At 34.5% G+C, this 19,694-nt stretch overlaps 3 protein-coding genes and 1 pseudogene across 3 annotated transcripts; all 4 read left to right on the forward strand.

The window, feature by feature from the left end:
* The first annotated feature begins 6,094 nt into the window (after positions 1–6,094).
* Positions 6,095–9,211, forward strand: LOC106430976 (probable leucine-rich repeat receptor-like protein kinase IMK3). Its single transcript, XM_013871775.3, has 2 exons — positions 6,095–8,306; positions 8,383–9,211. The coding sequence occupies exons 1-2, from the start codon at positions 6,713–6,715 to the stop codon at positions 9,012–9,014; spliced, it is 2,226 nt and encodes a 741-aa protein (XP_013727229.1). The 5' UTR covers positions 6,095–6,712; the 3' UTR covers positions 9,015–9,211.
* Positions 9,212–9,544: 333 nt separating this feature from the next.
* On the forward strand, positions 9,545–10,208 carry LOC125608422 (pentatricopeptide repeat-containing protein At4g33170-like). The gene is made up of 5 exons (XM_048778899.1): positions 9,545–9,732; positions 9,815–9,818; positions 9,917–9,960; positions 10,012–10,115; positions 10,171–10,208. Exons 1-5 carry the CDS (start codon positions 9,545–9,547, stop codon positions 10,206–10,208), a joined length of 378 nt encoding a protein of 125 aa, XP_048634856.1.
* A 2,471-nt stretch (positions 10,209–12,679) lies between these two features.
* LOC106445328 (probable methyltransferase PMT22) lies at positions 12,680–15,311 on the forward strand. The gene is made up of 7 exons (XM_013886852.3): positions 12,680–13,265; positions 13,360–13,509; positions 13,585–13,855; positions 13,968–14,078; positions 14,157–14,574; positions 14,652–14,846; positions 14,939–15,311. The coding sequence occupies exons 1-7, from the start codon at positions 12,765–12,767 to the stop codon at positions 15,120–15,122; spliced, it is 1,830 nt and encodes a 609-aa protein (XP_013742306.1). The 5' UTR covers positions 12,680–12,764; the 3' UTR covers positions 15,123–15,311.
* A 125-nt stretch (positions 15,312–15,436) lies between these two features.
* LOC106447912 lies at positions 15,437–16,665 on the forward strand (annotated as a pseudogene).
* The last annotated feature ends 3,029 nt before the right edge of the window (positions 16,666–19,694 follow it).

The raw sequence follows: 19,694 nt of genomic DNA on the forward strand, positions 1-19,694 counted from the left end.
GTTCCTTTTTGGAGAGCAAAAAACTCTATATTTGGAGTTATAGAGTTTCTTTTGGAGATGCTCTAAAGGTAGAAGCATGTTTGACATTACATACGTAAGCAGAGCCGACAATATAGACTTTATGAGCACCTCCTTTCCTCCCATTGATAGCCATCTTCCTGTCCAGCCATTAACACGGTTTTGCAGTCGTTCTTTCAGAAAGGCAAAGAGCCTTATCTTTGAAACGCTAATATCTTCAGGGATACCAAGATAGGAACTCATTCCTCCTTCATTTTCAATTCCAGTTGAAGCTTTTATAGGCTTTGATTGGTAACATGTATTAGAGTTGATTTAGTTTGAGTTATGCTGAAAAATCAAAAATGTCACCAATCATAAATTAGTTTTGAGTTTTTGATGTTAAATTTGAGATATAATGTATTATTGTTGAGTTACTAGTTTGAGTTATATCCTTTGTAAGAATGATAAATCAAATCTTAAATCAACATCAATAAAATTTTCATGTATTAAGACTAGTTAAATAATTTTTTGGTCACGTCCCTTTTTTATTTTTTTTTAACAAATTAAAAAATTATAATACATGATCACATAGTGTACGTTTAGTTGTTACTAATTAATACAATATTTTAATAAATTACCTACTTGTTAGCCAAAGACTTTCTAATTATTTTTCACTTTAGTTAGTTTTTAACAAAAAAAAAACTCTAGTTAGTTAATCCAAATTGTTTTTATATTTTTAATTTTGTTTGATGATTAAAATGTTATATCCTATGATTTTATTTGTTAATTTTAATTATTAATTTGTTTTTAATATATGTTCTTAATTTTTAAATTATATTTAGTTTTTTAATTATTTAATTAAATATATAATAAATGTTATTATTTATGATATTTAGATTTTTTAAAGAAATTATACATACTGCAATTTATACATCAAAAATGTTACCAGTCAATTATTTCAAAATATATTAACTCAAATTTATACAGTAAACCTACTGCATCTACAGTTTCTACCACATAATTTTTACTGCAAATTACGTCGAACTATACATTTTTTGGTAACTCAAAGCTAATACTACATGTCACCAATCGGAGCCATAGTTTCTTTGACATGTCTAGGTATTCTCTTACTAAAGAGTAAGAATGATTTTTCAAAATTAATGCATTATCCAATAGCTTTTCCATAAGTCCCAAACGCTTTCAAGATTTTATCGCATTTACTTACTAAATTTTTTTTTCCTCAAATCATATGAAAGGAGTAAAATATATGAACCTACTTATGTATCCAAGGGGATGATTGGTTGGGGCTGTAGATGCTTTGGACAGCCAAAATTTAGTCTACAGCTATATATGTCAACCAATCAAGCTTTTCTTTCCTTAAAAAACTCACAGCAATAAAATCTCTGAAAAATCAAAATATGGCTGTAGAGAGCTTTATTTCCAGAGCAAAAAATTAGTGCTTTAGAAATCTACAGCAAGAAAAGCTACAGCAAATAAATCTACAGATTAAATTCTACAGCAAAAAATATAAAGCTACAGCACTTACCAATCATCCCCCAAGTCATAGTGTAAACACAGTATGATGGTGCAAAACTTCAGGATGCAAGTGGTATAGATTTTCTGATTTTTCAAATGTATTTCATGTTTTTGGTTTTAATAAAAAAATATTTTTATATAAAAAATACAATGATTAAAGGAAGAGTCAACAATTAGCTACTTGTTTCAGAGATAAAAAATAGTATATGGTGAATTGAATTGGTAAAAAAAAATTAATTTCTTTCGAAGATTAATTTCATGAATTGACTATTTTATATACGAATTGACTATATATATTTGAAATATTTTTGGTAGATTTTAAAATTTTCTTTCCTGCATACTATTAAATTTCAATAGCTAAAAGTATAGTTCATAGGTATGCTTTTAATAGACTATCTCTGAAAAATGCTATTTGACTGTGAGTTTGAAATTTTCTAAGAAAATCTTGTAAAATATATTAGAAAAAAATATGTAGCAATGACAGAGAAACACTACGACAACGTTGTGGAAAATCAACTACTTCAATAATATTTTTTTTTCTTTGTTCATTTTTTGGTTGACCATGCTATTTTGGTCATTTACTTACTAAATTGTTTTTTCCTCAAATCATTTAAAGTAGTAAACTATATAAACATATTTATGTATCCAAGTCATAGTGTAAACACAGTATAACGATGCAAAAATTCTGGATACAAGTATTATAGATTTTCTAGATCTGATTTTTCAAATGTGTTTTATGTTTTTGGTTTTAATAAGAAATTATTTTTATATAAGAAATACAATGATAAGAGGAAGAATCAACAACTAGCTACTTGTTTCAGAGATCAAAAAAATAGTATATGGTGAATTAAATTGGTTAAAAAAATTAAATTTCTTTCGAAGATTAATCTCATCAATTGACCATTTATATACGAATTGACTATATATATTTGAAATATTTATGACAGATTTTAAATTTTTCTTTCTTATATATTAAATTTCAATAGGCAAAAGTATAGTTGATCGATATGCTTTTAATAGACCATCTCTGAGAAAATGCTATAATGACAAAAACATTATTGGTCATGTAAAATATATGCTATCCACAACTCATTTTCGTGTTTGACCATACCCCACTCACATTGCATTTCACAAACTGTGTGGTAGTGGTGACCAATAATGTTTTTGTTAAGTTCAAATGACATTTATGCATATTTTTTTAACTTTGTTCATCATTATTTTAGAGTTATATTTGACCATTTGATAGACATTTTTTACATTTCTGTAGATGCTAAAGAATTCATGGAATGACATTATTTATTTCTTTTAAAAGCTAAGTATTGTCTATAAGTACTAAAAGTTTAAAACAACATAATCAGTGAAAAACCATCTCCTAAAAATAAAACTTGTTATGAAACCCAAGTTTATCTAGGTACTAGGCAACAAAACAGTACATGACATATTATTTCTTTTATTGTACAACATATTCTATAGCTTATATTAGTACCTGCAAATCAACGAACATTGTTTTCCACATATGGTGGTGAACCTTAGAAAATGTATACCTTAAAAACAACACACAACAAAGCTCATTTTTTAAATAAGGTAGTGACTATTTATTGTGGAGGTTGAAATAAATTTTGGAAGACGAGTCTTTATTCAAATGTTATTAAAATTTTCTGTAGAAGTTATGTTCAAAATACATATAGTCTACTCTAATACTTTGATCAAATCAAGTTAAATTTTCTTGACCATGACTTATCTTGAAATAAAATTGACATCCAACAAGAAAAATAAAAAGTCTAGTTATTTTGTTTTCTAGTACTTACCAATAAGTAACAACAAAAACATCAAGAGACAAGTGTTTAAAAATCATCATTAGAGTGTCATGTACATGAAAAACATCATTAGAGTGTCATGTATTTTAAAATAATAGTACTGTTGATCAAGGAAAAGAAAAGCAGAAGGACAGCTCGAACCCGTGACCTGAAGGTATTGGGCCAGCGCAACTTTTATGGATCAGGCCCTAAAATATTTTTAAAATGATTGGTGGGCCAAATTAAAAGGAAATCATGATTACAAAATGTTGTGTTGACAAAAAAATCTTAGTATATTAACCTTGTTTAGTGAAGAAAAAAACTTAACTTTGTTAAGTCCAGGTATTTAATTATATATGATCCATGTGTGGTCCATGGTACCAAAACTCAGTATTAGGGTTTAAAAAAATTAATTATGTTAAGTTGAATCCATTTTAACATCTCTACTGGTGGCATATTATGTTGAGTTTAAGGTAAAGATTATTTCTTGCAACCTTACTGTTCTACCCATAAGAATGATATGTCATTGATCATAGTCTACTCTTGACATTCTCTGAAAAAACGAAATGTTTGTAGTCAAATACACGAAGAACATTTAAAATTTAAGTTCAAAAGTGGAAAGCCTACATATCTAACGGGTTACACGTGAACCACTCAACAACTGTCTTAAAGAGGAGAGAAGTAAAGATAGATCTGTTGATCAAAAAAAAAAAAAAAGGTAAAGATAGATCAACGTCAACATACATATTCATTAACCTCGTACGGCACAACCCTTCTCTTCTTTTTCTATTAAATAAAGTTTTGCCTTTCTAATTTCAAATTATATAAATTATACATTATTACTTTTCACTTTGGAGTATAATTTCATTATTAACCACAAGTAAACGTGTTTGTTAATTTGCTTAGCAGATCTAATGATCCATGTCTCAGGACCCCACAAATATAGCCGTTAGAAGTGAAGGAGCGGTTTGTTGTCCATAGGCAAAGCTCCGGCGCATTAAACGAAGCTGGTCTGCCAAAAACAAAAAGTTTTAAATACTTTGATCTTTTGCAAAGTATTTTATTTTATACTTTCTATATTATTCACTTAAAATAGTTTAACTGTTGTCTTCTTTATTTTTATAATTTTATCTTATTAACAATACTTTCATCTCGATTTGGAATTAGTATTGCCTAATATAAACTCACACACTAATAGAGCGATGAGGTTCCATTTCAGAAAAAAAAAATACAAAACATACAACAAGTACGAATTCGAAGCTAATAATTATATTTTTATTGATTCAATATGAACCATGATTTTCTTTGAGACACCAATATGAACCATGATAACACTCATGACAAAGTGGATAATAAATTATTACTAGATTCTGACCCGCCCTTTCGAAGGGCGGGTATATTTTTTGTTTTAATTTTTTTGAGTAATTTAATTTTTATATTTATTTTTTTATTTATATTTTTGTTTAATATATTCTATTAAAACACGATTATGATTGTGGTTCTTAGAGTGTTATATCTGAAAACTAATATCAAATTCAATCCACACCAAAAACCGAATAATGTTTTTTGAAAAATGTTTTAAAAAATAATTTTATTATATTCTATTATATATATATATATGGGTTAATATGATCTTCAGTAACTTTAAGTAAAATCACATTTAATAAATATTTTTACTCGAATAACCTATTTAAATTCTGTTAAATAAATCTCGTAGAATATATTTTTATAAATAATATTTATATATATGTAAATGTGTAAATATGATTTTCACTAACCTTAATTATAATCACATTTAATAAATATTTTCTAATCGAATAACCTATTTAAAACCCTTTAACTAAAACTCGTAGAATATATTTTTATAAATAATACTTCTATAATAATATCAATTTAATTAAATAGTTTTAATAATCTTAAATTTACTTCCAAAAATATACTTTTTAGATTTTGGTTGGACTAAATTTTCTATATCTTAAATGATTTTGTTAAATACTTCAATTTTGTATTTAGAATATGCTCATATATATTTAGTTTCAGATTGAAGCATGCTATTGATTTTGACAAAATACTACATTATTCGAAGGATTAAAGAATAAATAGCTAAAAACATATACTTTAATCCATTAGACATATTTTGTTTATATTTTGTTTTGCACCTATTAGACATATTGTGACTAAATATTAAAAACATATACTTCATATCTATTCTATCTAATAAATATGATATCTCTTATAATTAGGATATACAATTGATCTAATCCATATTAAATTAGAATTTTATATTTAATCTTACCTATTAGCAATATATGATATATTTTTTAACTTATTTAAATATTCCTTATCGGTACCTTTTTTTCCTTAGCGGTACATATAACAAACAATATGTACAGACTTTACAAAACATTTACGATAATTCAAATTTTGGAACATTTTATGAACTGGAAATTAAAAAGTAAAATAAAATTAAATAAAAACTTCCAGAATACACCATTTATAATCCATGACCAGATTAACTATTTGATAAAAGAAGATATATATTATTTAGTGGGTCAGATAATCCAGTAAAGTGGGTCCTGATTATTTCTAATATAATTGATCAACGTAACTGCTTCCTACGTCCCTTTTAGTTAATTTTAGATTCAGTTACTCAATTATCTACATAATTATGAATATATCAACTGATGCAGTTATATTTGATGCAGTTATATAAAAATCATTTTTTTTTAAATTGGACTCAACTAATATCAATGGGGGCATGTTCTTGTTTTAATAGTATTGATTTTTTGTAACTGAAAACGAATGAGAGTTTTTTGTGTTAAAAGTTAGTTATCAATTTTTATGAGAACAAACATTTTAACTGATTTTTGAAACTCATGCAAAAAAAATAATTATTAAAAATCTTTGTTAAATTTGCATTCATTGAAAACTAATCCAAATGTTCAAATAATTATTTTATTCACATGGTCATAACAAAATACATGAGGTAGATCGACCCAATGTAAAAACCAAAGTATTCAAAACACACACAATTAACTAAGAAAACGAATAATATAATAAATGAAACTAGCCGTTAGAACTCATTTAGTTATTAGAGAGCCTCTGCTCCACCCCAGAGCCTCTTATTACAATCACCTGATCTTTGTCTCCTCTCTCTCACTAGAAGATAAAAAAGAACACAAAGATTCTCTCTCTGTAAGATGGGCACGTGCTATGATGTTCTTTCCCAACGAAACTCATCTCTCTCTGTACAAAACTCTTTCAAATCCAAAACCATTCCCTGTTCCATCCTTGCTTAGGAGTCTCATTCATTATTCACTCTTCTTCCTCTTCCTCTTTCTCTTCTCTCTTCTTCATTGATCAACACCACCATTGATCATCCTATGGCTTCACTTCGAAGCTTCTTTCTCCTTCACCTAATCATCATCACCCTCCTCTTCTTCGTCTCTCCCGGCTCAAGCCAAGCCTGGGACGGTGTAGTGATCACACAAGCTGACTACCAAGGCCTTCAAGCTGTCAAACAAGAGTTCATCGACCCAAGAGGGGTCTTAAGAAGCTGGAACGGTTCAGGCTTCACCGCTTGCTCCGGAGGCTGGGCTGGAATCAAATGTGCTCAAGGTCAAGTTATAGTGATTCAGCTCCCATGGAAGTCTCTCGGAGGTAGAATCTCTGAGAAGATAGGACAGCTTCAAGCTCTACGCAAGCTTAGTCTTCACGACAACAACCTCGGAGGCTCTATTCCTTTGTCTTTAGGACTCATTCCTAATCTCAGAGGAGTTCAGCTCTTCAACAACCGTCTCACCGGTTCCATCCCTGCTTCTCTAGGTGCTTCTCGTTTCCTTCAGACACTTGATCTCAGTAATAACCTTCTCTCTGAAGCTATCCCTACGAGTCTTGCTGATTCCACTAAGCTTCTTAGGCTTAACCTCAGCTTCAACTCACTCTCTGGTCAAATCCCAGTGAGTCTCACTCGCTCTTCTTCTCTTCAGTTTCTTTCTCTTGACCATAACAACCTCTCTGGTCCTGTCTTAGACACTTGGGGGAGTACTAACAACACCTCTCCTAGTCTCCGTGTCTTGTCTCTTGACCACAACTCTCTCTCTGGCCCATTCCCGTTTTCACTTTGTAACTTACTTGACCTACAAGTCTTTTCCTTTAGTCATAATAGGATCAGTGGTGCCCTACCTTCCGAGCTAAGCAAACTCACTAAGCTTACACTTCTAGATTTGTCTCAAAACAGACTCACCGGAGAGATTCCTGATTCCATCACTGATCTGAAAAGCCTTACTTTCTTCAATGTCTCTTACAACAACTTATCTGGTCCTGTTCCCACTCTCTTGTCCCAAAAGTTCAACTCCACCTCCTTTGTCGGAAACCTAGGGCTTTGTGGATACAGTGTTTCTACACCATGTCCTACTATAAACCCTCCTTCACCGTCTCCTACGAAGTCATCTGGCAGGAACCTGAGTACTAAAGACATCATCCTCATTGCTTCCGGAGCACTCCTCATAGTTATGTTTATCCTTGTGTGCATTCTCCTCTGTTGCTTGCTGAGGAAGAAACCAGACAAATCCAAACCTAAAGGCCTAGAGGCTGGACCAGGAACTGCTAAGAAGACCGAGAAAGGAGGAGAAGCTGAGGCTGGAGGTGAGACCGGAGGGAAGCTTGTTCACTTTGATGGGCCACTGGCGTTTACAGCTGATGATCTTCTGTGTGCAACGGCAGAGATCATGGGGAAAAGCACTTATGGAACAGTTTACAAAGCTACACTTGAAGATGGAAGTCAAGTTGCAGTGAAGAGACTGAGAGAAAAGATCACCAAAGGGCAGAAAGAGTTTGAGAATGAGATTAATGTGTTGGGAAGAATCAGACATCCAAACCTCCTTGCACTTAGGGCTTATTACTTGGGACCCAAGGGAGAGAAGCTTGTGGTCTTTGATTACATGTCTAGAGGCAACCTTGCCACATTCCTCCATGGTAAGCTTTGATTATAATTTTATGGGATATGTAACATTTGTATATAACATATGGTTTAATGTTTTTGAAAATGCAGCAAGAGGACCAGATGTGCATATCAACTGGCCTACAAGGATGAACTTAATAAAAGGAATGGCGCGTGGCTTGTTCTACCTTCACACGCACGCAAACCTCATCCACGGAAACCTAACGTCAAGCAATGTACTTCTAGATGAGAACAACAACGCGAAGATCTCAGACTACGGTCTCTCAAGGCTAATGATAACAGCAGCAGGATCAAGCGTGATAGCAACGGCTAGTGCATTAGGTTACAGAGCACCTGAGCTCTCTAAGCTGAAGAAAGCCAACACAAAGACCGATGTTTACAGCCTCGGTGTGATCATACTGGAGCTTTTGACTGGGAAGTCTCCGAGCGAGGCCTTGAACGGTGTGGATCTGCCTCAGTGGGTTGCTACTGCGGTTAAAGAAGAGTCCACTAATGAGGTTTTCGATGTGGAGTTGTTGAGTGATGTGAACACTATGGGTGATGAGTTGTTGAATACGCTGAAACTGGCTTTGCATTGTGTTGATCCTACGCCGTCAACTAGACCTGAAGCTCAGCAAGTTATGACACAGCTTGGAGAGATTAGACCGGAGGAGATGGCAGCGGTGACAACATCTGAACCGTTGATTGATGTTCCTGAAGCTTCTGCTTCCACAAGTCGATAGAAAATGAGTGGAGAATTTTGCAGAGTAGTTGTAGTTTTATTTTATTTTGTAATTCTTTGATTCTCCAAGTAGTGTTTCTTGTTTTATTTTCAGTTAATGTGTTCTAAACCATTTCATCATTAGTTTGTGTTCGTAAATACTGTAAACTGGCTATGTTTTTTTTATCTTTGATCAAACAGAGTTCTCTGTTCTCTTAAGCTTGAGTGAACATACGTAAGATGGTAAAAGATATGAGACTCACCCTTTATAATGAGTTTTAGTTTGAAATTTAATTAGGCAGACAGTAGCCCATTTGAAAAGGAGAAAAGACTGGTACGTTTTAGTCTCATTGTCACATTTTAATTAGGCAGACAGTAGCCCATCTTAAACTTAGTTTGGTCACATTTTTCATTTCTTTCAAGGGACTCTTCTTTCAATGCAATATACTTTTACCACTTTTTCGTTTATTTTCACTTCAATGTGGTGACGTTAGGAAAGCTAGGATCTTGTTTGATAAGAAGGAGGTAAAGAGTGTGGTGACATGGAACAGTATGATCTCTGGATACGCAGAGGATTCAGCTGCGTATGTGTTGTTGTCTAATATGTTTGCAGAGTCAGGAGATTGGCAAGAGAGAGCTAAAGTAAGGAAGCTGATGGAGGAGAGGAAGGTGAAGAAAGAAGCTGGCTATAGTTGGATGGAGGTGAAGAACAAGACTTATGTGTTCTTGGCGGGTGATCGGTCTCATCCTCTCTGCTAAAGTGGAGCTGCAAGTGAGTTCAATGTTTCTTACGTTGTCCTTATATGCTATGTTCTGTCTCAGAAAAGTAACGCTTCCATTTTTTAGTTCTCTATGTACTTTTTTTTATAGTATTAATCTGGTTCTGGTGTGAGTTACTTAATATCTAATCTGTTATTTTTTCAGTTGAACCATGAAGAGAAACTACTTCGTCTACATTTTCAAGACTGGTCAGGTATATATCATTTCTCTTCCTTTTGATCTTCTTTCTCTGCTAATAGTCTTCCTGATCGTTCTATCTTTTTACCCGTGGTGTACATGTTGCTGTTCATTGGACACATGAGCGGGTGTTGTCACTCGGCCAGATTGAGAACGAACGCAGCAGGTATGTAACATGACTTGTGTTTTGTGGTTATGTTGATACCGGTTTATGTCTGAAGGATTAGCATGGTCAGAAAGCTTTGTTCAATTGCCTTAAAGAATCTTTGTTGATTTCTCAAGACCTGTTTGTTCAATTGCCTTAAAGATTCGGCTTTATGCTTTTGTTGGTGCTATGTTACTAACTACCATCTTCTTCTTCTCTAGTAAGTAGTGGTCATTACAAGAGTAAATTTGGACGTGATAGATACAACTAATGAGCTCGGATGTTTTTTTCAAATTAATTTCGTTTATTGTACTAATTTTTTTTTTATGTTTTTTTTAAATCTATGTTTTAAATGTTATATTTTAATATGTTTTATTTAATAAATAAATTTTATTTTTAAAAAAAATTAGTTTTTTTTTGTTAAGAATCCCTAATTAAGAAACTCCCATTGGACCACTCAAAATGAAAGTTTCTTAACTAGAGTTCTTAAGCCCACTTAAATACATTTATATCATTAAATTATTATTAAGAAACCCACTTGGATTTCATGGGATAATCATGCTCTTAGATAACAATTATTCGGGTTTGTTAATAGGTTTCTCTCCTTGTAGGCTCCACAAATTTCCTTAAAATCGGTCACCAAAAGCGTGAAATGAGAACCGCTTACCATGGGGTTTTCGCACTGTTCGCGGGTCCCACCGACATGTGGCGACCCACGATTGATGCACTTTTTAATTTTTTTTAATCCGAAAAAAATAAAAAATAAATTAAGAAACCCCATTGAGGTTTAGGGATAAAGATGCTCTCAGTAGAATGGATGTGTATGTACACATCGATATTAGCTTTGGTGAAACTTGTTAGAATGAATGTGTATATATGCAGTGATATACATCAATGTGTATATTAACTCTTTCCATAAAATTTGGAAGAAAACTTGTTAGATTTTATTATGGTTGACCACTACAATCAAATATATACTTATTTTCTGCCAAGAAATCTTTTGTTTAGGTAGCTACTTTGTAAGCATTATCTGGATTGAGCGTAATGGTCAACTATACTTATAGAAACTAATCTCTCATGTTTTGACTAGTTCATTTTGTATTCAAGATTTACCTAAATCCATAGATATATGCGTTACTAGTTTTGTAAAAAAATATGTTAAAAATGAATGATTTTCATACAGGGGCTATAAATACTCAAACATGTTTGACATCTTTATCATTCCAAAAAATATCATAGATACACAACATGAACCGTTTGATAGTTTTTGTGTTTATTAGTTCTATGTGTCTTGGGTTAAACGAAGCTTCTTGCAAGAAAAACCATGTAGTATTTCATAATCAACTAACTCCCGGCAGTATTTTGTCGATTGATTGTAAAGATAACATGGGGATCAGGAAATCTGATCAGCTAAGCTTTAATGCAACTCCATATATTGTTGCTTTCAGCGACTATAATTGGGCAGATGAAACACAATGGACTTGCATTATTAGTCATGGGCCTAATAATAAATTTTATTATGGTCTTGAAGTATATCATTCAAATTATCAGCGATGTGGTCAGTTACGTTCATGGATTGCAAGAGTTGATGGAATTTGGTTTACGAGAAGGTATTGGGATCCACCAGGGTGGGTTCTCCCTTGGAAGACAAAGTAGCATTCTGTTTTACATTGTTTTGCTTTTTTTGTAATAGCTATAAACATTAAATAAAAAACTAATATAATATAAAGTTTAATACTCCCTCCGTTTCAAAATAGATGATGTTTTAGTGAGTTTTTGATGTTTCAAAATAGATGATGTTTTCATATTTCAAGGTACTTTTTAACTTTATTAAAAACTGTGTAACCAATCATATTTTGTAGTATGTTTTGTGATTGGTTGAATAATTTTTAATTTATATTTTAATGATATTTTTTAGATAAAAAATAAGTTTCTTAATATTTGTGTCTCAACCTAAAACTTCATGTATTTTGAAACAGAGGGAGTATTATTAAAAACATTATGAAATTAGGTATCTCATTTCTTTAATACATAAAAAAATTACATCGCAAATTGTACACACAATATACAGAAAGTGAGGTGCATATCTTTTTAGTTTATGCTTCCACAACATGAACATAATACTATGGCAGCTACGAAATTCTTCTCTTTTCTTTTTTCTTTTTTTTTTGCTACGAAATTCTTGTGGATAATTTTCTTTTTAAGCGAAAACCTTTGCATAACCCGAACCAAAATCTTTTTTTAGCTTTATTGACTCAATATTAGTTCAAGACATGTTCTTTTTTTTGACAAAACTTTTGTATGGTTCATTTGAGAACATAAGGGAAAGCCACTAACCGGATAGATAAAGTAAAGATTTATGGTTGAAGGTTTAGACCAGTTGTCACCATGTTTTTGTCTCCTTTATATATTCTCAGGCATATTCATCCACTAACTTGCACATCAAATAATACACATCATGGCTTCATAAGGAAAGATATACATAGATTATCTCCCTATCTCACATTACGTCATAACAAGTAGTAAAACGACACGTGTCTCATGCATAGTTATTTATTTACTGCCAATCTTGTTTTCTATTTTTAGCTCTCAACACATAAACACAATCGCTACTCTTGTCCCAAGATCGATCAGAGTCTCTCCTCTGTTGCGTGGAAGAAAGAAAAGACGATGAACATCTTCCGAAGCCGTAAATTCTCAGGCCTATGCGTTCTCTCAATCTTGCTCGTGTCAGTCACGATCCTCCTCTTAACCAACGACACCATCGATCTCTTCCCTTACTTGTCTCTCTCTTACCTCCGTCGCTCTTCTCTCTCCGACGTCCCCACCTTCACACCAACCTCTAGTCCCGCCCCCGTGAACAACCCTCCACCCCCTCCGGAACCACCGGTCTCTCAGACCCGCGTCGACGATGATGATGATGAACCGGTTCATCAAGATTTGGAAATGGATTGGGTTAAAGACAAGAGTAGTTTGAAGGTGGAGTGGAAGAGATGCGAGAGTCCAGATTACATGCCGTGTCTAGATAACATGAAAGCCATCAAGAAACTCAAGTCTAAGAGGAACATGGAGCACAGAGAGAGACACTGTCCTGTGCCTGCTCCTAGATGCCTCGTTCCTTTGCCAAAACGCTACAAGGTTCCTTTGCCTTGGCCTAAGAGCAGAGACATGGTGAGAGTATCGTTTCTTGGTTCTTGTTCTGCTTCTTGATTAAACATTGTCCTCTGTTCTTGTTCTGCTTTTCTAAACTCATGTGTTTGTGTAGATATGGTATGATAATGCTCCTCACCCCAAGCTTGTAGACTACAAGAAAGACCAGAACTGGATTCGTAAAACCGGACCTTTCTTTGTCTTTCCCGGAGGTGGAACTCAGTTCAAAGACGGTGTCATTCACTACATCAACTACATACAAAAGGTATATACACAACAAACCAACACTGTCCTCTCTCCACTTCTCTTTAACTTCACGGTTCTTGTTTTATTTTCGCAGACGTTACCTGCTCTTGAATGGGGAAAGAAAGTAAGAGTTGTTCTCGACGTTGGTTGTGGTGTGGCTAGCTTCGGTGGGACGTTACTAGACAAAAACGTCATCACAATGTCTTTTGCTCCCAAAGACGAACACGAAGCTCAGATTCAGTTCGCACTAGAACGTGGCATCCCAGCTACACTAGCTGTTATTGGAACTCAAAAGCTTCCTTTTCCTGATAATGCTTATGATGTTATCCACTGCGCAAGATGCAGAGTCCATTGGCATGGATACGGTTCGATATATACAACTGATTACCTTAGCTTTTATTTCTTTATTTTTTTATTTTTTATTTTTACCTTAGCTTTTATGATTTTGTGTGTGTATAATAAAGTTTCATGTTGTAGGTGGTAGACCACTTTTGGAACTTAACCGGGTTCTAAGACCTGGAGGGTTCTTTGTTTGGTCAGCTACACCGGTTTATCAACACGATGAAGGACACCGTAACGTTTGGAAAAGTTAGTGTGTTTATATTGTTTGTTACTTGTAGCACACGTATGGTATTTATGAATGTTCTTTTTTTTGTTTTCTTGTAGCTATGGAGTCTTTGACTACATCAATGTGTTGGAAAGTTGTGGCGAGAACCCGGTTTACAAAAGTCGGGTTCGTGATTTACCAGAAACCAGACTCAGATTCTTGCTATGGAGCCCGTAAGAACAATGAACCACCTCTTTGTAATGAAGAAGACACAAAGAAGAACAGTTCATGGTACACTCCTCTGCTTAGCTGTGTACCGAAAGTACCGGTCGGTTTAACCGGAAAGTGGCCTTCCCAATGGCCTGGAAGGTTAACCGATAAGCCGGTTAGTCTCTTAACAGAACAGAGAAGTGAAGAGAGTTTCAGAGAAGACACAAGACTCTGGTCTGGAACCGTGTCAGATATCTACTTAACCGGTTTAGCTATAAACTGGACCAAGATTCATAATGTGATGGACATGAATGCTGGTTATGGAGGGTGAGACTATTCTTGAATATAGTTTAGTTCAGATAAAAGATTTTTCTTACATTGTCTTCTTGATTTTTGGGTTTCAGATTTGCAGCTGCTCTTATAAACAGACCTCTATGGGTGATGAATGTGGTTCCTGTACAAGGTGAAGACACTTTATCGATGATTTTCGATAGGGGTTTGATAGGGATATACCATGATTGGTGTGAGTCTTTCAACACGTACCCTAGATCATATGATCTCTTGCACTCTAGTTTCCTTCTCACCAATCTTTCTCAAAGGTAAACAAAAAAAACTTATGATTCTGCCTACAAGCTTGTGTGTCTGAATCTGTAGCAAAACTACATGATGTTTTTTTTTTTGGTTTTATCAGGTGTGATTTGATGGAGGTGGTGGTGGAAATAGACAGAATAGTAAGGCCAGGAGGGTACCTTGTGGTGCAAGACACCGTTGAAATGATGAAGAAGCTTAACCCTATTCTTTTATCTCTACGGTGGTCAACGAATGTGTACAAAGGCAAGTTCCTAGTTGGTTTGAAGTCATCGTGGCGTCCGTAACGCACAAACATTCATCATCACTATAACAAGGATTCAAGGAACTATGATTAGAAGTTGTTCAATGGTTCTTTTTGTACGAATTTTCAGATTTTTGACTAAAAGTATAGCCTAGGGAATCAAATTGACTCGAAACAATTTTGATAATGTTCTAAATATAATATTTCAGCATATTGAATCAAATTTTAATCATTAGTTTTTTGTTGTGTTTGACAAAAAAAAATAATAGAAAAGAGTAAATCTGAATATATTACTAACAATTACGGAAATGACTGTAGTTTCGATAAATGGCCTGAATCATATTATGGGCTTTTAAAATGAGCCCATTAGGACAAAACCGGGAAACACACATAAGTCTCTGTCTCCATCTTCCTGGTAAAAACCCTAGCTTACAGAAACCTTGAGCCAAGCCGTTATATAACCGTTCGCTCGCATCATTGAAGCTAAACCCTGAGAATCTGCAAAAGGTATTACCTTTCGATGAACCCAGTTAATGTTCTTGATTCTATTTCACTTCAGTTTGATAAGATGGTTCTTCCATTAATTTAATTTGCGTTTTCGTAAAAGCACATATCGAAGGCTTGCAGATAACGTCTAATCTAAAACGCCTGCGAGCTCAATATTTGTGCGAAACCCTAAAACCATCCATTGAGATTTTAAAATATCTCTGTGTTATAAGAATCTCTCTTTTCTTATCGACAATTCTAATGAATGGGACATTTCTTAGTTTTTGAATCGCTAGTTATTTTTCCACTGAATCAGACAAATAGTAAGAACTTTGTTCTTTGAACTGTTTAGGACATATGGTTGATGGATCTGTTCTGGATATAACAAAGCATTATGTATTGATCCATGTCTTAGTTTCTTACATTGAGTCGCTTAATCATAAGACATATTGTTTCGGATTAGGACGTGTTATGATGGGGAGAAGGGAGTTGCGAAAGCAGGGAAGGCATTACACTACAAAGGCTCAGCCTTTCACCTTTTAATCCCAGGATTCATGTCTCCAAGGTGGAGACTTCACATGTGGGAATGGAACTGGTGGAGAATCGATATATGGGACTAAGTTTCAGGAGGATAACTTTAAGTTGAAGCGTACGGGTCCAGGGGTATTGTCTATGGCCAATGCAGGTCCCAAACACGAATAGTTCTCAGTTCTTTATTTGTAAGGAGAATACATTGTGGCTTGATGGGGAACATGTGTTTTTTGGGAAAGTTGTGGATGGGGTACAGTGTGGTGAAGGCAATGGATAATGCTGGATCTGAGAGGGGAACTACTCTGAAACAGTGTAATGGATGACTGTGGTGAGCTCAAGGCTGAAAGCTCGGAAACCTCAAACACGGTGCTGGTCATTTTTGTTGTGAAGAAGTGATTGATCCTTTTTAAGTTATTTATTTTATATATAAATACTTCCATGTTGTGTTTGTCGAGTTTTGTAATTTATGATGGATTATTCCGTGTACTTGGTTTCTAGTTATGTATGTAACTTTGTAGTCAAACGTGTACATTTGTAAGACTTTAGATATGAGTATATAATTTATGATTGATGGTTTGGTTACTGTCATCTATTGCAGCTTATACGTCGCTGAACATTATCGTTTCATCCACATTTTTTATATATCGTTTGGATATGAAAATGCTATTTTCTTACAGGGAATCCAAGCCACAAGTGATCATATGAGAATGAGAGTGTTCCATACAGCTGATCTAGCGTTGCAAGATGAGGTGATCTTATCAACAGCCGGTCCAGCCAACGCAAGCTTACAATTATTGATGCTGAGTGTTGTACTGTAGGCCCGTGGCCCATCTTGCAGCCCATGTGGTGAATCCGGTCATGTTAGATCACCTTTATGGTGGGGGCAAGGTATTGTGCCCGCAAGACTGTCAGTTTCTTTAAGCAATACTCACATGAAAGTAACATGCATTCTTGGTTTAAAGATTTAAACAAAACAAAATATATTTAATCAGTATAGAGGTCAAAGTAAATAACGAATTAGGTCAACGTGTGAACGCAAAGACAGCATAATTACGTAAGGATGAAGTTAGATTACGTTATGCCAGGACATTGCGGTGTATTTGCAAAACATAATAAATAGTATAATGATTTGGTCGTTCTCTTCATCCAATCAAACCCGATGGCTTTAAGATTACGGCGTAACCGTTAGGTCAACCGTATATACTATTATCCTAAAACTCATTTCGAAAACTATGGTTTTATTTATCTAGTCGTTAATTTCTTATATACTCTTATAGTAGATGGACGTCATATTTTATCACAATCATTACATTTGGAGTCTTATTTTGACTGACCAAATAAATTAGTTTAACTATTCTGTACTGAATTAATATGAAACTTGAAATAAATTTATACCTTAATTTAGATTTGAAAGCTTAAATATAAAAACCTAAATTAGGTGAGATAGAAATATAGAAATATTCATCGTTTAATCCAGTGGAACAGAATATTTTCACATATGTATATATTGGCTACCAATGTCAATATTTGGATTTCTTTTCCTCAAATATAAAATTTCTTAATAAATTTTGATTAATTAGAAAATTGATCATTAGAACAAGTTTCACACACGATAGATCGTGGACAGAATGTGCGTTTAACTTTGATAAACATTAGAAAATATGGGCGGTGTGAACACTGATCAGTTTGGCTTTGCATAAATAAATTGATGAATGTGGTAGTTATTTGCATGAATCTATGCGTATTAATTGATATGAATATGGTAGGGTGAAAAATAGTGAATATGGTAGAGTACTGCCTAAGTGCCTATTCATGAATACATGCATATAAGCATATTGGTTCTATCATGAACCGGACTTCTTTTTTCCATAGAAGCTGATTAATCAATTGGTTCGTGTTAAGCTATAAACTCCAAGAAAACAACAGCAAGTGATTAAACATAAGAATCACAGATATATATATATATATACTTATATAGATATCTGTGTGGGCCATGAAAATAATTTATCTAACTTGGATAAATATCAATAAAACGTGGGCGGCTTTGATAACAATTATGGAACATTTCTTTTTTTTTGTGCAACCTTTCATTTCATTATCTTAAACTTCAAACATACAATAGCTAGAGGGAATTATCCATCCTCTTTGATTACAACAATGAAACTTAAAAACAACAGAAGTTAAATCAGATAGCTTCTCCGAAGAGATTGACAGCGGAAATGAGACACTGCTCAAATGCGTCGGGAGATTCACGGTAAAACCGGATTCATAAGTCATAGTCACTTTACATTGTGACGTTGAAAACCAACCCTTACCTCCAGAATACATCACAAAGACAAGTCTGGTTGCATCTACACGAGATAGCAAAACGGTGAAGGAGTTGAAAAGCTTTTCCGATTTTGCAATCGGGATATAACAATCTCTCATGGAGAGAAGGGGTGGTGGAAAAGTTCTCTCCTCTAAAAAGGAGGAGGTGGATAAGGATCTCTCTCGGTCCTGTCGAGAGGAAGATTTGATAAATTTATCCGCAAAGGATAATTTAAGAGGACTGCATGATTGGAGCTTTAGGAGTCTCAAATTTGGAGATGATACTGAACATACTCTTGAAATCGAAATAGCTAGCTTTGGTCGACACCATGGAGACATGTGGGAGAGAGCAATTGGATATAGAGTCTCGCTCACCAAATGACGGTTGATAATAGATGAATCTGACGACGTAGCTCGAGCCACCTTCAGACCGGCGTAAAAGCAAAGGTGCTTAACAGGATTTGGCGGAAAGACGGAATCTTTGGCCAAGAAGCAACTCCAGATCCCAATATTACCGTATCGGGGCCAGAGAGCATTTGTGAAACCATCGTTACACCGCTTGTTACCTGAATCTGTCTTGCTAAGAGAGTAAGAGCAAACACCGGACTCTGTTGCTGTGGAAAGTAATGGCCGTGACAGGGGATTGGTCTTCGGGTCTTCCGGCAAGGTTCGATTCGCCACAGAGGTTGAAGTATAAAACTCATAGCAACATGTGCTTGTAGATCTAGTGAATGAACGACAGAGAACACCGGCGAGGAAGCTTAGTTCACGGCGAGGCAAGCTAAAATAGGTCTTCCCCGTAGGGAGAGAGGTCATCGCCCAAAGGGACGAAGAGAGATGCAGATCTGGCTGTGCGGCAATTTTCGGCGAACTGGATAGAGCATTACAAACACAACCATCAAAAGTCAGATCTGAAACTACCGTAGCTGTGGTGGCCGGAGTTGGACTGGAAATGAGCAACAGGAGCCAACTGGCTTGGATATGGCATGTACGACAACTTGCACAGCTTTTGGCAAAAGAAGAGCTAATGAAACCCAAGTATAAGAGAAAAACATGGAGAAAAAAAACGATAGAAACAAGAAACGAGCTAAAGAAGAAAAACGGAGGTGAGAGACGGTGACGCCGGCGAGCTAAGGAGCTGCCGGCGTCGGAATCCATGGCGGATGAGGGTGCTTCGATATGTGTGCCTGGGAGAGAAAGTTTCTCAGTTACTTATTTCATATTGGTGCTCTTAGTCTTATTATGGAACATTTCTATACACTGTTTTGTATATTAGAAAATCTGCAAAAAA

Source organism: Brassica napus, chromosome A4 (assembly GCF_020379485.1).
Source record: "Brassica napus cultivar Da-Ae chromosome A4, Da-Ae, whole genome shotgun sequence".
Classification (NCBI taxonomy): domain Eukaryota; kingdom Viridiplantae; phylum Streptophyta; class Magnoliopsida; order Brassicales; family Brassicaceae; genus Brassica; species Brassica napus.